Source organism: Balaenoptera physalus (genome assembly GCF_965194825.1).
Source record: "Balaenoptera physalus genome assembly, chromosome: 3".
NCBI classification, from domain to species: domain Eukaryota; kingdom Metazoa; phylum Chordata; class Mammalia; order Artiodactyla; family Balaenopteridae; genus Balaenoptera; species Balaenoptera physalus.
In genome coordinates, this window is record NC_138890.1 from 66,956,604 (window position 1) to 66,973,384 (window position 16,781).

General features: G+C 35.4%; 1 protein-coding gene and 1 long non-coding RNA gene across 7 annotated transcripts in view; one reads left to right on the forward strand and one right to left on the reverse strand.

Annotated features, from left to right (window-relative positions):
• Positions 1 to 15,925, reverse strand: part of LOC309657420 — a 1,054,509-nt gene extending 1,038,584 nt beyond the window's left edge. Inside the window, exon 1 of the long non-coding RNA XR_014261806.1 lies at positions 4,429 to 15,925. This is a non-coding gene — a long non-coding RNA (uncharacterized lncRNA). The remainder of the gene's footprint in view (positions 1 to 4,428) is intronic.
• The window catches only part of AFF4 (ALF transcription elongation factor 4), a 97,498-nt gene that overhangs the window by 42,096 nt on the left and 38,621 nt on the right, over positions 1 to 16,781 (forward strand). For all 6 annotated transcript variants that reach the window (XM_082454704.1, XM_082454702.1, XM_082454705.1 and 3 more), the window contains one exon: positions 1,138 to 1,224. In XM_082454704.1, coding sequence (XP_082310830.1) covers positions 1,138 to 1,224 — 87 coding nt within the window. The remainder of the gene's footprint in view (positions 1 to 1,137; positions 1,225 to 16,781) is intronic.

Consider the following 16,781-nt stretch of genomic DNA (forward strand, 5'->3'; position numbering starts at 1 on the left):
GTCTTCCAGAGATTTTTTCACCGATAAGCATTTACGAGGATATACACTATGATTTGTATTTGCCACTTAACAGTAACTGTGGATATCATTTTATTTCAGTAGGTAACTTTCTCATTTTTCTGTCTGCTTGGTGTTCCATTGTATGAATGTCTGGTAATCTGATCCTTTGTTGTTGGATATTTAGGTTGTTCTCATTTTTTAAAAGTGTGAACCCCTTGAATATGTATCTTTACATAACTGTGTGGGTATAGCTATAGGGTAAATTCCTAAAAGTTATATCACCTTTAATTTATTGTATTTTCTCAGACTACTTGATGACTTACTTTGAACTAAATGCCAGAGATAAAACACTCCCTCCATATTCTGATACCTCTCTCTCTCCTGCTTCTCTAACATATGCATTGTGATTGTATCCAAACCTCTACTTGGACATACTTGGCATATGATTAGACAGAAGGCATTGAATGAAATCAGACCTATGGCCTTTCTTGTCTGTCTTCCTCCTTGTGTGCTTTTGATAGCTCTCTTCTTATTTCCTCCACCTGACCAAAATTTCCTATCAGTGAATGGGCTCTGTAGCCAGACTACCTAGGATCAAATTCTGTGTCCATTACTTACTAAGTGTGTGACCTGGAGTAAATAACTTAATCTCTGTGCTTCAGTTTTGTCCTACATAGAGTCAGGGTAATAACGGTATCTACTTCATAATGTCATTATGACGACCAGTTGAGTAACAAACATGTAAAATAACAGTATCTGGCCCATTAAAGGTACGCAGTAAATGCTGGCTGCTTTTCTTACTGTTATTCCCTTCCTCCCACTCCCACAGCAAGCTCTTCCTCAGTAGCATTTTACTAGCCTTGTATTTGATTACAGGCTGATTTCTATAACTGTTCACAGGTCTTACCATCTTAACTCTAAGCTCCTTGAAGCCAGAGAGTGTAAACTATTTATCTTCCTATTACCTACCCCATAGTGCCTTGCACACACTGTGCTTAATTAATATTGATTGATTAAATATGTATACTTTTGGAGGAGCAATCACGAAACCAGCATTTATAATACGAATCTGGTTTTTAGCTGTGTAATTTTTATCCTTGACCTGCTTGAAAACAAACTGTAATAATTACATTTCAGGAGATGACGCATTCATGGCCTCCCCCTCTAACGGCTATTCATACACCATGCAAAACCGAACCTTCCAAATTTCCTTTTCCAACTAAGGTAAGTAAATGAAGTGTGTCTTTATACTGTAAGAAAACTCTAAATGGCTTGACTAAAATCATGTGAATTCAGAATTATCTTGCCATTCCCATTCTAGTGGGAGATAGATAATAAATAAGTGAATAAATAGGTAAGTTTGGATAGTGATATTACTATGAAGAAAATAAAACTAGAACATAGAATCGAGATTAACTTGGATTGAGAGATACTTGGAAAATCTTTGAAGGCAACATGGGAAAGAGACTTAGAAGTCATCAATGTTTGTTGCAAACTATTATGATAGTCTAGGCCACAGATGATAAGGGCTTCCCAAACTGTTTGTATGAGGAACTCCTTTCCAGAGGACACAACAACCGTACTTATGTCATATGGTAAAGGTTCCTCAGACAACAGTTCCAAGCTCATCTAAAATCAGCAGATTTGGTTTTTTTACATCAATTTATACTTATACAAATAATGCAAAAATATATTCTCCTTGTGAAAGTTTGGGCAGGACCCCTAATAATAGTCTTCCCCATATTCTGTCTCCTACATCTCACCAGAGCTACTTCATACATGCATTTACAAGTCTTTTCATATGCATTTACATACACATGTAATGTAATTGTTACATACATGCATTTTCTCATATGTTTAATTTCTGTACAGATACATTCTACTGTATTTTTCATCAGTCAGCAATAGATCTTAGAGACTTTTTCATGTTATTTTTATATATATATAGAGAGAGATTATATATAGATAATATATTACATATAGAGGTATTTCAGTTCTTTTAACTGCATCCATTTTATAAGTATATCTTACTTTATTTAGCCATTTCCCGTTGGTATTTAACTTGTTGCCAAGTTAAATTGTAAACATTGCTATAGTGGATAACTTTGTTCATGCCTTCTTGTGTGCATATGAGTTTCTTTTGTGTAAAGAGCAAGAAGTATAATTGTTGGATATTGAGAGTATATAGTTAATATATTCTCTCAAATCCCCTCCATAGTGATTATACTAGTCAGTACTCCCACTTGTATTCTCTATTATTGCTTACATGCACACCACTATTTGTTATTTTAAGTACCAGTCTTTTGAGTGGGAAATGGCATTCCATTTCCTAGATTGCTAGTAAGGTTCATCATCTTTAGTCCATTTAACTTCTATGTGGATGAATTGGCCTATTTCCTCTGCCTTTTGGGCTACATCTTTCACTGAATAAGTTTCAGGAGAGAATTTCTTTTTTTGTTTTGTGTTGTTTGAATTCTGGATTCAAGTAATTTATTCCACATACTGCAAATGTTTCTCCCAGTTAGAGCCCTTTTAAGTTTTATGGTCTAGAAGATTTTAATTTTGATGAATAAATTTATCTTTTTCTTCTATAAAGCTTTTGCTTTTTAATGTCTTGTTAAAGAAAGCTTTTCCTTCTCCAGGATCATAAACATATCTTCTTATTTTTCGTTTAATGTGATTGCAGTTTTTTGTGATTGTTTTCTTTGTTTATATTTAGCCCAGTTTATTTTTGTGAGTGATGTGAGGTATATCACTCACATCTGCCTATATGTGTGCCATACCACTCTTTTACTTTTTTAAGTCAACTTTGTTTACACATTAAAAATGCACGTATATTTAATGTACAGCCTCAGTTTTGATAGACATATGCACCTGTGTAACCACCACGTTAATCAAGAATTAGAACATTTCTGTCACCCCACAAAGTTCCCTCAAGTTCCTTTCCAGTCCCCCTCACCCCCACCACTGGCCCCACACAATTGCTGACCTGTTTTATGTTACTATAGGTAAGTTTTGCTTTTTCTAGAATTTCATATAAATGTACTCCATACAGTGTATAATTTTTTGGCATATATATTTGCATTCTTTTGCTCAGTATATACTTCTGGAATTCTTCCATGTTCTTGAATATATCAGTAATTTTTTCCTTTTTATTCATAGTTCATTTTTATTTCTGTTGGATGAAAATACCAAAATTTATTTATCCATTCACCTGTTGATGAACATTTGGGTTGTTTCTAGATTTGGGCTATTAAGAATTAAGTATTTATAAACATTCACTAACAGTCATTTGTGTTTATATTTTCTTTTCTTATGGGTAAATACTGAGTCATATGGAAAAAAGTAGAATTGCTGGGTCATGTGTTAAGTGTGTGTTAAATTGATTGTATCACACTCCTACCTTATCCCACTCCCATTTCCCAGCAGTGTATGATAGTTTCATTTGTTCTACATCCTTGCCTACATTTTCTATTGTCATTCTGTTTAGTTTTAGCCATTTTAGTGGGCATGTAGAGGTATCTCATATTGATTTTAATTTGTATTTCCCTTATGACTAATGATGTTCAACCTCTTTATGAACTTATTGGCCATTCTTCTCTTTGAAATATCAGTTCAAATATTTGCCTTTGCCTTCTCTTTGAAATATCAGTTCAAACTTTGGCCTTTGTCGTGTGTGTGTGTCGTGGTGGTGGTGATGCCAGAGTTGGGTGGGTGATGATTGTAGTTTTGTTTTGTTTTTTTCTAATAACGTCTTTGCTTTGATATCAGGATAGTGCTAGCTTCTTAAAAGGAGCAAAGAAATGTTCCCTTCATCTCTATTTTCTGAAATAGTTTGTGAAATATTAGTATTAATTCTTCCCTGTATGTTTAATATAATTCATCAGTGAAGCTATCTGTACCCCTAGTATTCTATATTGGAAGGTTTTAAATTACAAATTAAATTTCTTTATTAAATATAGAGCTATTCAGATTTTCTATTTCTTATGTCAGTTTTAGTAATTTTGTTCGTTTCAGTCAAATTTATTGGCACAGTTATTTATAATCTATACTTACTCTTTAATGTCTGTAAGATCTATAGTGAAGTCCTTTTTTCCCTGCTATTGGTGATTTGTAGTCTCTTTTTGTTTTCCTTGATTTGTCTAGCTAGACGTTTATCAGTTTTGTTGGTCATTTCCAAGAACCATCTTTTAGTTTTTTTCAGTTTTCTGTTTCTTTGATTTTTGCTTTTACTGTGATTATCTTCTTCTTTCTACTTATTTTGAAGATTCTTTTTTTTTTAAATTTTTATTTATTTATTTATTTTTGGCTGCATTGGGTCTTCGTTGCTGCACGTGGGCTTTCTCTAGTTGTAGTGACCGGGGGTACTCTTCACTGCAGTGCATGGGCTTCTCATTGCAGTGGCTTCTTTTGTTGCGGAGCACAGACTCTACGTGCATGGGCTCAGTAGTTGTGGCTCGCGGGCTCTAGAGCGCAGGCTCAGTAGTTGGGGCACACGGGCTTAGTTGCTCCGCGGCATGTGGGATCTTCCCAGACCAGGGCTCGAACCCGTGTCCCCTGCCTTGGCAGGCAGATTCTTAACCACTGTGCCACCAGGGAAGTCCCTTTCTACTTACTTTGGGTTTCATTTGCTTTTCTCCTGATTTCTTAAGTTGGAAGCTTAGATCATAGATTGTAAACATTTCTTGTTTTAAGTATATAAAACTATCAATTTCCCTCTAAGCCCTGTTTTAAATGTACCTCACAAATGGTGATATATTGTGTTTTTATTATCATTCTGTGTAGAATATTTCCTAATTCCCTGTGTGACTTCTTTGTTTTATTTAGAAGTATGTAGTTTTATTTTGAAGTATTTGAAGATTTTCCAGATATTATTCTGTTACTGATTTCTAATTTATTTATATTCTTGTCAGAGAATATATGCTGTAGAATTTCAGTCCTTTTAAATTTATTCAAATGTTCTCAGGCCTAGTAAATGATCTCTCTTGGTGACTCTTCCATGTGCACCAGACACAATATGTTCTATATGTGTCAATTAGATATGGTTGGTTGAGAGTGTTTAAGTCATCTATATTTTTACTGACTTTCTATCAACTTGTCCTCTCAGTTACTGAAAGGAGAGTGTTGACACCTGCATCTGTATTCGTGGTTCTGTATGTTTCCTTTCAGTTTTGTCCATTTTGGGCTCATCTATTTTGGAGCTTTGTCCTTAGGTACACATACATTTAGGATTTCTGTGTCTTTCTGATGAATTGATCTCTTTTTTTTTCATTATAAGATTTCCCTCTATGTATCTAGTATTAATGCTTGTTCTGAAGTTTATTTTGTTTGATCATATGATAATTCTATTTTTAGTTTTCTGAGTAACCTCCACACTGTTTTTCATAGTGGCTGTACCAACTTACATTCCCACCAACAGTATAGGAGGGTTCCCTTTTCTCCCCACCCTCTACAGCATTTGTTATTTGCAGACTTTTTTAAAATTAATTAATTAATTTATTTATTTATTTATTTTTTGGCTGTGTTGCGTCTTCGTTGCTGTGCATGGGCTTTCTCTGGTTGTGGCAAGCGGGGGCTACTCTTTGTTGTGGTGTGCGGGCTTCTCATTGCGGTGACTTCTCTTTGTTGCAGAGCACAGGCTCTAGGCACACGGGCTGCAGTAGTTGTGGCATGCGGGCTCAGTAGATGTGGCTCACGGGCTCTAGAGCACAGGCTCAGTAGTTGTGGCGCACGGGCTTAGTTGCTCCGCGGCATGTGGGATCTTCCCAAGACCAGGGCTCAACCCCGTGTCCCCTGCATTGGCAGGCGGATTCTTAACCACTGTGCCACCAGGGAAGTCCCTACTTGTAGACTTTTTAATGATGGCCATTTTGACCAGGGTGTGGTGGTACCTCATTTTAGTTTTGATTTTCATTTCTCTAATAATTAGCAATGTTGAGCATCTTTTCATGCGCCTGTTGGCCATCTGTATGTCTTCTTTGGAGAAATGCCTATTTAGGTCTTCTGTCCATGTTTTGATTGGGTTGTTTTTTTTTTGTTATTGAGTTATATGAGCTGTTTGTATATTTTGGAAATTAAGCCCTTGTTGGTCGCATTGTTTGCAATATTTTCTCCCATTCTGTAGGTTGTCTTTTCGTTTTGTTTATGGTTCCTTTTGCTGTGCTATTTCGTTTGACAATCAACTCTCCTTTGTCTGATATTCATATAAAAGCTACTCCAGCTTTTTAAGAATTTATGGTTAACATGGTTTAACATTTTCTATTCTTTTATTTTTAATCTTTTTGTGCCTTTATATTTAAAGTGAATTTCTTATAGGTGGCATATAATTGGGTCTTGATTTTTTATTTACTCTGCCCATGTAGTGTGTAATCTTGGCACATTCAAAAGATTTCCCTTTAATGTAATCATTAGTGTTGTAGGGTTTAAGTGTTCCATTTGCTACTTGTTTTCTATTTGTCCCATCAGCTCTTTCTTTCTTTGTTCCCTTTCTTGAGATCCTTTTGGGTTAAATAATTATTTTTTAATATTCTGTCTCTTATTTAATAGGTATACCTCTTTTTTAATTGTAAGTTAAAGCTTGAGTTTATCCGAAGACTTTGGATATAAGTTCATAATTCTGGCTAATAGCTACTTTTCCTTTTTTTTGGTAACTATTTCATTGAGATGTAATATACATACCATACAGTTCATCCATTTAAAATGTACAATTCACTGGGTTTTAGTATATTTAGAGTTGTGTAACCATCACCGCAATTATTTTAGAACATTTTCATCACCCCAGAAAGAAACCTTGTACCCTTTAGCAGTCACCTTCCCATTTCCTCCAACCCCATTCCCCACCCCCCAGCCTCTAGGCAACCACTGATCTTACATTATATCTCTGTAGATTTGCCTATTCTGGACATTTCATATAAATAGAGTCATGCAACATGTGGTCTTTTGTGACTGGATCTTCTTGTTTTTTGTTTTTTTGGCTGCATTGGGTCTTCGTTCCTGCACACAGGCTTTCTCTGGTTGCGGCAAGCGGGAGCTGCTCTTCGTTGCGATGCGCAGGCTTCTCATTGCGGTGGCTTCTCTTGTTGCGGAGCCTGGGCTCTACACACGTGGGCTCTGGTAGTTGTGGCATGCAGGCTCAGTAGTTGTGGCTCGCGGGCTCTAGAGCGCAGGCTCAGTAGTTGTGGTGTACGGGCTTAGTTGCTCAGCAGCATGTGGGATCTTCCCAGACCAGGGATCGAACCCATGTCCCCTGCATTGGCAGGCAGATTGCAGGGATCGAACCCGTGTCCCCTGCATTAACCACTGCACCACCAGGGAAACCTGCTGTCATTTATTAAGTTGAGGAAGTTCCCTTCTATTTTTATTTACCTGAGAGTTCTTATCAGGAATGAATTTTGGATTTTTTGAATGTGTTCTTTCAATTTATTGATATAGTCAGAGGATTTTCCTTTTTTTTGTCTGTAAAATGGTGACTACATTGGTTAATTTTAAATTTTTAAATCAGCATTACATTTCCTGGTAAAAACTCCACTTAGTCATTATGTATTATCTGCTTTATATAGTGTTGAATTTGATTTTCAAAAATATTTTTTTTCAGAATTTTTGCACCTGTGTTTCTGAGGGATACTGGTCTGTAATTTTCTTTTCTTGTTGTCTTTGTCTGGCTTTGGTATCAGAGTAATGCTGACCTCATAGAATGAGTTGGCACATAATTCCTTCTTCTCCATTTTCTGGAATAGTTTGTGTAGAATTGGTATTATTTCTTCCTAAATGTTTGCTAGAATTAACCAGTGAAGCCCTGTGAGTATTGAGTTTCCTTCGTAGGACAGTTTTGTAAAAATTGAATGTATATAATCATGTTATCTATTTCTCCTTGTGTCTGCTTTGGCAGTTGTGTCTTTCAAGGGATTTGTCCATTTTACCTACTCATTATCAAATGTTGTCAAATTTATTGATGTAAAGTTTTTGATAATTTTCTTTTATTATACTTTTAAAAATCTGTTGTGATGCCACTTCTCTTATTCCTATTATTGGTAATGTGTTTCTTCTCTCTTTTTCATCTGTCTAGAGGTTTGTAAGTTTTATTGATCTTATTTTTAAAAAACTGCTTTTTTTCCCTCTCTCCATTGTTTTCAATTTTGTTGCATTGATTTCTACACTGATCTTTATTACTTTTTTGTTCTGCTTTGTTTTGCTTTATTTTGCTCTTCTTTTAAAAAAATTCTTAAACTGGAAGCTAAGGTTGTTGATTTGAGATCTTTCTCACTTTCTAATATAGGATTTTAATGCTATAAATTACCCTCTAAGTAATGTTTCGTTTACATCCCAGAGATTTTGATATTTTATGTTTTCATTTTTATTCAGTTCAACATAACTTTTTTGTTGTTGTTGTTGTGTTTTGTTTTGTTTTGGCCACATCATGCATGGCATGCCAGATCTTAGTTCCCTGACTAGGGATCCAACTTGTGCCCCCTGCAGTGGAAGCACGGAGTCCTAACCACTGGACTGCCAGGGAATTCCCTCAACATAAACTTCTGATTTCTTTGATTTCTTCTTTGTTCTGTGGGTTATTCTGAAGTGTCATTTAGTTTCCAAATATTTGGAGATTTTTTTCATATATCTTCTGTTATTGATTTGTGGTTTAATTCCGTTGTGGTCAGAGAACATATTTTGTGTGACTTGAATCCTTTTACATTTGTTAAGACTATTTTATGGCCCAGAATATTGTCTCTTCTGGTAAATGTTTTGTGTACCCTTGAAAAGAGTGTACCGTTGTCAAGTGGAGTGTCCTGTAAATGTCAATTAGATCAAGTTAGTTATGGTGTTATTCAAGTTTTCTGTGTTTTTATTCTTTTTAATTCTCGTTCTACCAATTATTAATTTATAGTTAATCTCCAACTATACTTTGAATTTGTCTCTTTGTCCTTACTTATTCATTCCTACTTTTTCAAGTTCTGCTTTTAGGTGCTTGAACATTTGGGATTGTTATTAGCTCTAGACGAATTGGCCCCTTATCGTTATGAAATGACCTCCCTTTAATCCTGATATTATTCTTTGCTATAAAATTTACTTTGCCTGATATTAATATAACCACTTAGCTTTCTTTTGATTAATGTTAAGTTGTATACCTTTTTCCATCCTTTACATTTAACCTGTGTTCTTGCATTTAAAATGCATTTCTTATAGGTAGCATAATTTTGTCTAGAGCTTTTTTGTATTCAGTCTGACACTCTCCTCTTTTTGGGGGGTATTTAGTCCATTTATATTTAATGTGATTATTGACATGGGTGGGTTTATCTCTGCCATCTTGCTTTTTGATATCTACCTGCCCCATCTGGTCTTTTTTGCCTTCTTTTTGGATTGAGTATTTTTTATTATTACATTTCATTTTTGGCTTATTAGCTGTAATTCTTGGGTTATTGAATGTTTACTTCAGGGTTTGTAGAATGTATCTTTAACTTACTGAAATCTATCTCAAGTAATACTAAGCCATTCTTTTCTATTATATAAAAATTTCTCAACATTATGCTTGCGTTTTTCACTTCTCCGTATCCTGTTGTTGCATACATTTACTTTTCATGTAAGTTATAAACCCCACAAAATTGTTAATCATTTTAAAAGTCTATTTTTTTTAAATTAATTAATTAATTTATTTATTTTTGGCTGTGTTGGGTCTTCGTTTCTGTGCGAGGGCTTTCTCTAGTTGTGGCGAGCGGGGGCCACTCTTCATCGTGGTGCGCAGGCCTCTCACTATCACGGCCTCTCCTGTTGCGGAGCACAGGCTCCAGACGCGCAGGCTCAGTAGTTGTGGCTCACGGGCCCAGTTGCTCTGTGGCATGTGGGATCCTCCCAGACCAGGGCTCGAACCCGTGTCCCCTGCATTGGCAGGTGGATTCTCAACCACTGCACCACCAGGGAAGCCCCAAAAGTCTATTATTTTTTAAAGAGATTTAAATAATAGGAAAAAAAGGCTTTTGTATTTCCCCATATAGTTACCATTTCATTTGCTCTTTCTTCCTTTGTGTTAATCCAGATTCCTCTCTGGTATCATTTTCCTCCTACCTGGAGGACTTCTTTAACTTTTCTTTATAGTGCTTATTTGCTGGTGATAAATGCTTTTAGCTTTTGTATGTCTGAAATAAATTTTTATTTCACCTTTTCTTTTTTGTTTTTAAGATACAGTCACTAAATATAGATCTCTAGGTTGAAGATGTTGATCCATTGTCTTCTGGCTTGCATTGTTTCTGATAAGTAATTTATTGTTGTTCTTTCTTCATCTGTGTATAATGTGTCTTTTTTTTTTTCTGGCTGCTTTTAAGAGTATTCTGGTTGCAACTGATTTTAAGTTGTTCATTTATGATGTGTCTTGGTGTGATTCTCTTCATTTTTCTTGTGCTTGGGTTTGTTTGTTTTTAGCTTCTTGGAACTTTGGGTTCATAGTTTTCATCATATTTGGGAAAATTTTGCTATTACTACCTCAAAATATTTTTCTGTACTCACTTACTTCCTTTTCCCTCTTCTTTAGAGACTCCAATTACATGTACAGTGGGCCTCTTGAAGTTGTTCAACAGTGTAGTAATGTGCTCTTCATTTTTCTCAATCTTTTATCTTTTGTTGTTTCATTTTGAGTTGTTTCTATTGCTGTATCTTCAGGTTCAGTAAACTTTTGTTCTGCATCATCTAGTTTGCTATTAATCCAGTTTGACATATTTTTAATCTCAGATATTTTAGTTTTCATCTCTGTAAACCTGATATGTTTATGTGTTTTATCAAACAGATACTAAGTTCTTACTATGTTTCAGATACTAAATTTGACAATGTATTTTTTAAAAATTTTTATTTATTTACAGTCTTTTTGGTCACACCATAGGGCTAGTGGGATCTTATTTCCAAGACCAGGGACTGAACCTGAGCCCTCTGCAGTGAGAGTGTGGAGTCCTAACCACTTGGATGACCAGGGAATTCCCAAGAATGTATTTTTTATTGCAATGCTTTTTCTTTCTTTCCAGCTTTAAAAAAATTTTTTTTTAATTTTATTGAAGTATAATTGATTTACAATGTTGTGTTAATTTCTGCTGTATAGCAGTGATTCAGTTATATATACATATACATTCTTTTTCATATTCTTTTCCATTATGGTTTATCATGGGATATTGAATATAGTTCCCTGTGCTGTACAGTAGGACCTTGTTGTTTATCCATTCTGTATATAATAGTTTACATCTGCTAATCCCAAACTCCCAATCCATCCCTCTCCCACCCCCTCCTCCTTGGCAACCACAAGGCTGTTCTTTATGTCTGTGAGTCTGTTTCTGTTTCATAGGTAAGTTCATTTTTGTCATATTTTAGATTCCATATACAAGTGATATCATATGGTATTTGACAGTGTATTCTTTTTTAAAAAATATTTATTTATTTATTTGGCTACATTGGGTCTTAGCTGTGGCACGTGGGATCTTCGTAGCGGCATGTGGAATCTTTCATTGTGATGTGCGGGCTCTTTGTTGTGGCACACAGGCTTCTCTCTAGTTGTGGCACACGGGCTCTAGAGCGCAAGGGCTCAGTAGTTGTGGCACGCAGGCTTAGTTGCTCCGCGGCATGTAGGATCTTAGTTCCCCAACCTGGGATCGAACCTGCGTCCCCTGCAGTGGAAGGCAGATTTTTAACCACTGGACCACCAGCAAGTCCCTGACAATGTATTCTTTATTGGTGACACTTTTAGTTAGAATGGTGAGGGCAAAAGAATGATTGCAGTGGGCTCAAAAAGTATTGGAGACAATGATTATATAAATGGAGATTTTCTTTTGAGGTATTGTCTGTAAAAGGGAGCAGAGAAATGTGGTGGTGCCAAAAGGGTATGGTGGTATTATCAGGGGGGTATTTTTTATAAGATGAGGACATTTTATCGTATTTATATGCTGATGAAAATGATTTTGTAAAAAGGGAAAAACAAGTGATATTTGGGAAAGAGAGAAGGTAACCTTAGGAAATCTCCACAAGAGGGATTGACATTCATGCCCAAGTAGAGAAGATTGGCCTTAGAATAGAGCACAATTAGGTCATTCTTTTTCACAGGAGGGAAAGCAGAGTGAATGGGTGTAGTTAGAGATAGGTTGGTAGATTTTCCAGTGATAGTTTCAAGCAAACTAAAGCTTTTGACTGCCTTTACTCAGATTCACTGTATGTTCTGAACAATCCCTGGCAGTGTTCTAGGTGATGTATATACAGCACTGAACCATTTAGATGGTGTCAATGTGTAGAATAGTTCCTGGCACATAATAGCTATTCAGTAAATGTTTATTGACTGAATTTGGGTATATATACTCAGGTAACTGTGTTTAGATTTTTGATATTTATGCAACCGCTCAGTTAGCTGCTTAATGATTATTGCTTTGGTTGGGTTGCTTTTACAGGGTTTTGCTTTTTATAGCTTGTCTCATGCTGTGAATTTTCAGTGAATACAGCTTCACGTATAATGTAGCTTAAAGCTTTATATGAAGCTTTAATAGGTATTTATTCTCCTTGTGCACTAACCATATGGACTAAGTCTAATGAGCGGACAGAGAAGGGACAAAGTTTTGATACTCAGGGAGTTTGGAGATGGCATCCTAGAGAAGATGACAACAACCGGGATTAGAAGGGGACGTATAGGAGTGCCAGAAGCACGTGGGAAGATGAGGAGCACAACAGAGAGGATTTCCTACCCATTAACAGATCTGAAAGAGCAGTTCATAGTCATGGGTGAGAAGTTGAGTTTAAGAACATATTTGGAGAGCTAGTTTATTAGTGAATCACTATCATTTGCTTAACCATTCTTTATCTGTCCCATTTAAAAACAACACAACAACAACAAAAAAATCCAGTCTGTTCCATGTTGTTCTCCAGCTACTCCTCCACTTCAGAGTTAATCTTATTCAAGAGTGGTTCATATTTGCTGTCTGTATACTTTCCTCCATTTAATCCTCAGTCCAAGCTGATCTTGCTTTCACTCTCAGTGTCTCACCAAAACCATTAAGATCACCAGGGGCCCATTTTGGCAACTCCAATTAATGTTTTTCATTTTCTATCTTCATTGAGCTTCTCATGAGCACTGAATGTTGTTTAACCTATTTCTTCCTTGTCTCCCACTATACACTGCTCATCCAGATTTACTTTGTTTCTTCAGCTGCTCATTTTTCTCTTCTATCTCTCCCTCTACCATTAAAAGTAAGTTTTCTGGGCATTGTGTTGAGTACTATAAGAGAATACAAAAGAAGAAATGTGTTCTGCCAGTGTGTCAAACATTTGGTTGTAGAAATGAAATAATACAAAAGAAAGAAAAAAGAATTACATGTTAGTATTTAATTGGATGCACAGTTAAACATGAGGAGAAGTCATGATTCTCCCAATCAAAAAGCAAAGAGAAAAACAAGCATGGTTCTCTTCTTCTGTTCCATATCTTAGTGAAGCTAGGAAACCTTATAGGAGTTATGTTTGGCACTTTCCTCTTCATCACACCTCATAGACTGTCACCAAGTCCTAATGATTTTAATTCCTTTAATGCATTTCAATTTCATTCATTTTTCTCCATCTTTATTGTTACTGCTGTGGTAAGTCAGTGGTCTCCAGAGTGGAGAACATATACCCCAGTGTTGTGTGCATTGGAGAATGGGGGGTGGGGGATGAAAAGTTTATTCTTATTTTTTAGTTCTAAAAATCCCAATTTATTTGCTTTTTAATTTTAAAAGAAAAATCAAATATGTACATTTTGCTGTCTCTTGATCCGAATGGCAGATGGTCACATTTTATGTCTGGTATGTGAGGTATCCCAAGAGAAGTTTAGGTCTTTTCAATATGGAAAATTGATAGAGTTGTTTTCATTCATTTGTTCTTCCTAGCTGTGTCATATTACAGTTTTAAGTGTGCTTGGTTAAGATGATTTACAGATTGTATTAACTGGTTTTAATTCAACTAATCTTCACTAATGCACAAATGGCTTAAAAGACATACCTGCAGTGAAACTACTGAATGAAAATAACACTAAAATGCATTTCTGACCAAACAAGAAAATGGCAGAGTTGAGATTGTCCTTCTCGTATTATGAGCTCTTCATCTGCCACTACAAAGTAGAAACAAAGATGCCATAGCAGAAAAAAGAAAAAAAAGTCCAGATTATCAACAGTAGTTTGAACATGCATGTTTATCATTAACCTTGCTTTTAGTGTATATAGCAAGTGCCTTGAGATAGTAACTGATGAAACTGAAAGCATCATAATTTGTACTTAGTGATATTTTGAATTATGTGGTATTCAGTTCAGTCCTTAAACATAAATCAGGCCTAATAAAATTTTATTAAAAACTTCTTTTGATGTTTCTCCCAGTGTTCTATAACCTTTGTTTAAAAACTCGGTCTTTTTACTCCAATGAAAATGACTGAAATCCAGTACAGAGAGAACACAGAGAAAACATACTAAAATGCATTCCTTTGTCAGGAAACACTATTGAAACAGGCTTAGAAAGCAAAGCTAAAGATTCAGGAAACAAATATTAGAATAAATCGTGCATTGCACAAAGTTAGCTATATATAGATTGATGAAAGTGCAGGTTCTTCTGGTAGTATCAGTTTAAGACATTGTTAGATTCTTTTTCAGTTATAAAATACTTGAAAAGCAATTTTTTTGTGTGTGTACCACTCAAAGAAAGATATAACAGAAGTTAAATCCTAAAGTATAAATAATTTTTCCTCCTCCTTCCTTCATGGAGAACCTGTGTGGCACTCCCATATACCTTTTATACTAACGCAGAAGCTCACTGATTATTTGTTTAATGACATAAGAAGTTAGCTCACTTATAAAAAAAAAAAAAGGAAAATAATTCATCGAAAGGCAGTGCTTAATCCATAATGATTCTGAAGAATATCTGGCTCTGACCTAGTCCCCCAAACCACTACAATGTTAGTATTTTAAAATAATCACATCAAAAATAAATGTAGTATCTGTACCTCTCTATCTTGAATTATATAAATGCATAATTCAAGCTAAAAAAAAAAATGAATTAGACACCTCCTTCCCTTCCTTTCTCTCCCTCCCTCTTCTCTCCTTCCTCCCTCCCTCCCTCACTCCTTTCTCCCTCTCCCCTCTCCCCTCTCTTTCACACACAAGTCCCAAATACATTAGATCTTTTCATAACATATTTAAAATAATAATAATAAATTAAACCCTCTTCTTAGAATAAAAGTGATGTCTTAATGAATGAAAAAGTAACTGCCTCAAGCTAGGAAAACAGGATTTTAAAAATAATGTCATTACTATGTATTTTTTATTGTTGACAGAAACTATGATGATTGTCATATGTGCAAACTTTAAAGACTTAGAAACAGAATTTTCTAACTTCAGTGGGTTTTGAACCTATTTCCTAAAAATATTAAACCACAACCTTTTAATTTATTTTCTTGAAAACCTGTTTTGTATCATTGAACATTGGAAATCTATTAGCTCAATTTCAACAGAAACCTTTGCATAATTAAGGTATAAGATTGAAATTTTGGTATCATGATTTAGTAAGTATAGCACTTCCATTTGTATAGCTGTGTCTTTGTGATGTCCAGTGAAACCAAATATCAAGCCAGTTTTAGTGTCAGACCTTTGAAGCACAATATATTTTTTTTTGTGTGTAAGAAAAGTGTTGTTGTTATTGATAAATATAATTTTTAAATTACTCTAGAATATTATTTTATCTGAGCCCTTTAAAATTTCAATATTTTGGTTTTACATAATATATACTAGTTAAATAATAATGCATTCAATATACGTATTTGGGAGATACAAATGCAAAAATTTCTTAGTGGTGGGGGGTACATGATCAAAAAAGCGTGGCGACCAGTTTGTTTAAGCTGTTGTCATCTCCTATTTGTACCACTGCAGTTATCTCCTAACAAATATCTTTACTTCCATTCTAGATTTCTCAAAGCTGTTCTCTACTTAATAGCCAAGGTAATCATCACAATATGCAGATGTGCTTTTATAATTCTTCTGCTTAGTAAATTGCACACACACACAAATCTTTAATATGGTCTATAAAGTCTATAAACTATGTGATCTAGCCTCTCTGGTCCTGAGTCTAATTTCTTAACCCTCTTCCTTCTGTACTTTTTCCTCCCATGGGCTGCCTTTAAGTTCTTTATACTAGCTGTGCTCCTGTTCTTTCTTGCCTTTACACATGCTTTTCTCTCTACCCTAAACACTTACCTTTCCCTTCATTTCCCAGTTTACTTCCTACATAACCGTCAAATTTCATACTGAACAGTACCTACTCAGGGAAGCCTTTGTTCATTTTCCCGATCAGGGGTGTGTGTGTGTGTGTGTGTGTGTGTGTTTGTGTTTGTGCGTGTATGTATGTATCTGTATGTGTCTGTTTCGCGTGCACACACACACACAATTGTAAGCTCTTTTATAATGCTGTGTAAGCATTTGCCCTTCATTGTACTTAACACAATTGCTATTTTACCTTGATTTGCATGAGTAGTTGCAAAGATATTCATTGACATTAAGCTCCATGAGGACAAGGCCCATGTCAGTTTTTGCTTAATTCTGTTTTTCCAGTACTTAGATATGTGAATGAATGTTTTATCAAGGAGTTTGGGTTTCATCCCTAGGAAAAACAAAGAGCCATTGGAGGCTCTGTGAAAAATAAGAGTAATGATGACATATACTAAGACTTGGGCTTTAGATAGGCCAACTAGAGGCTATAGCTGAGTGAAGGAGAGAGAGACTAGAGCCAGGAAGATCCATTAGATGGCCATCGTA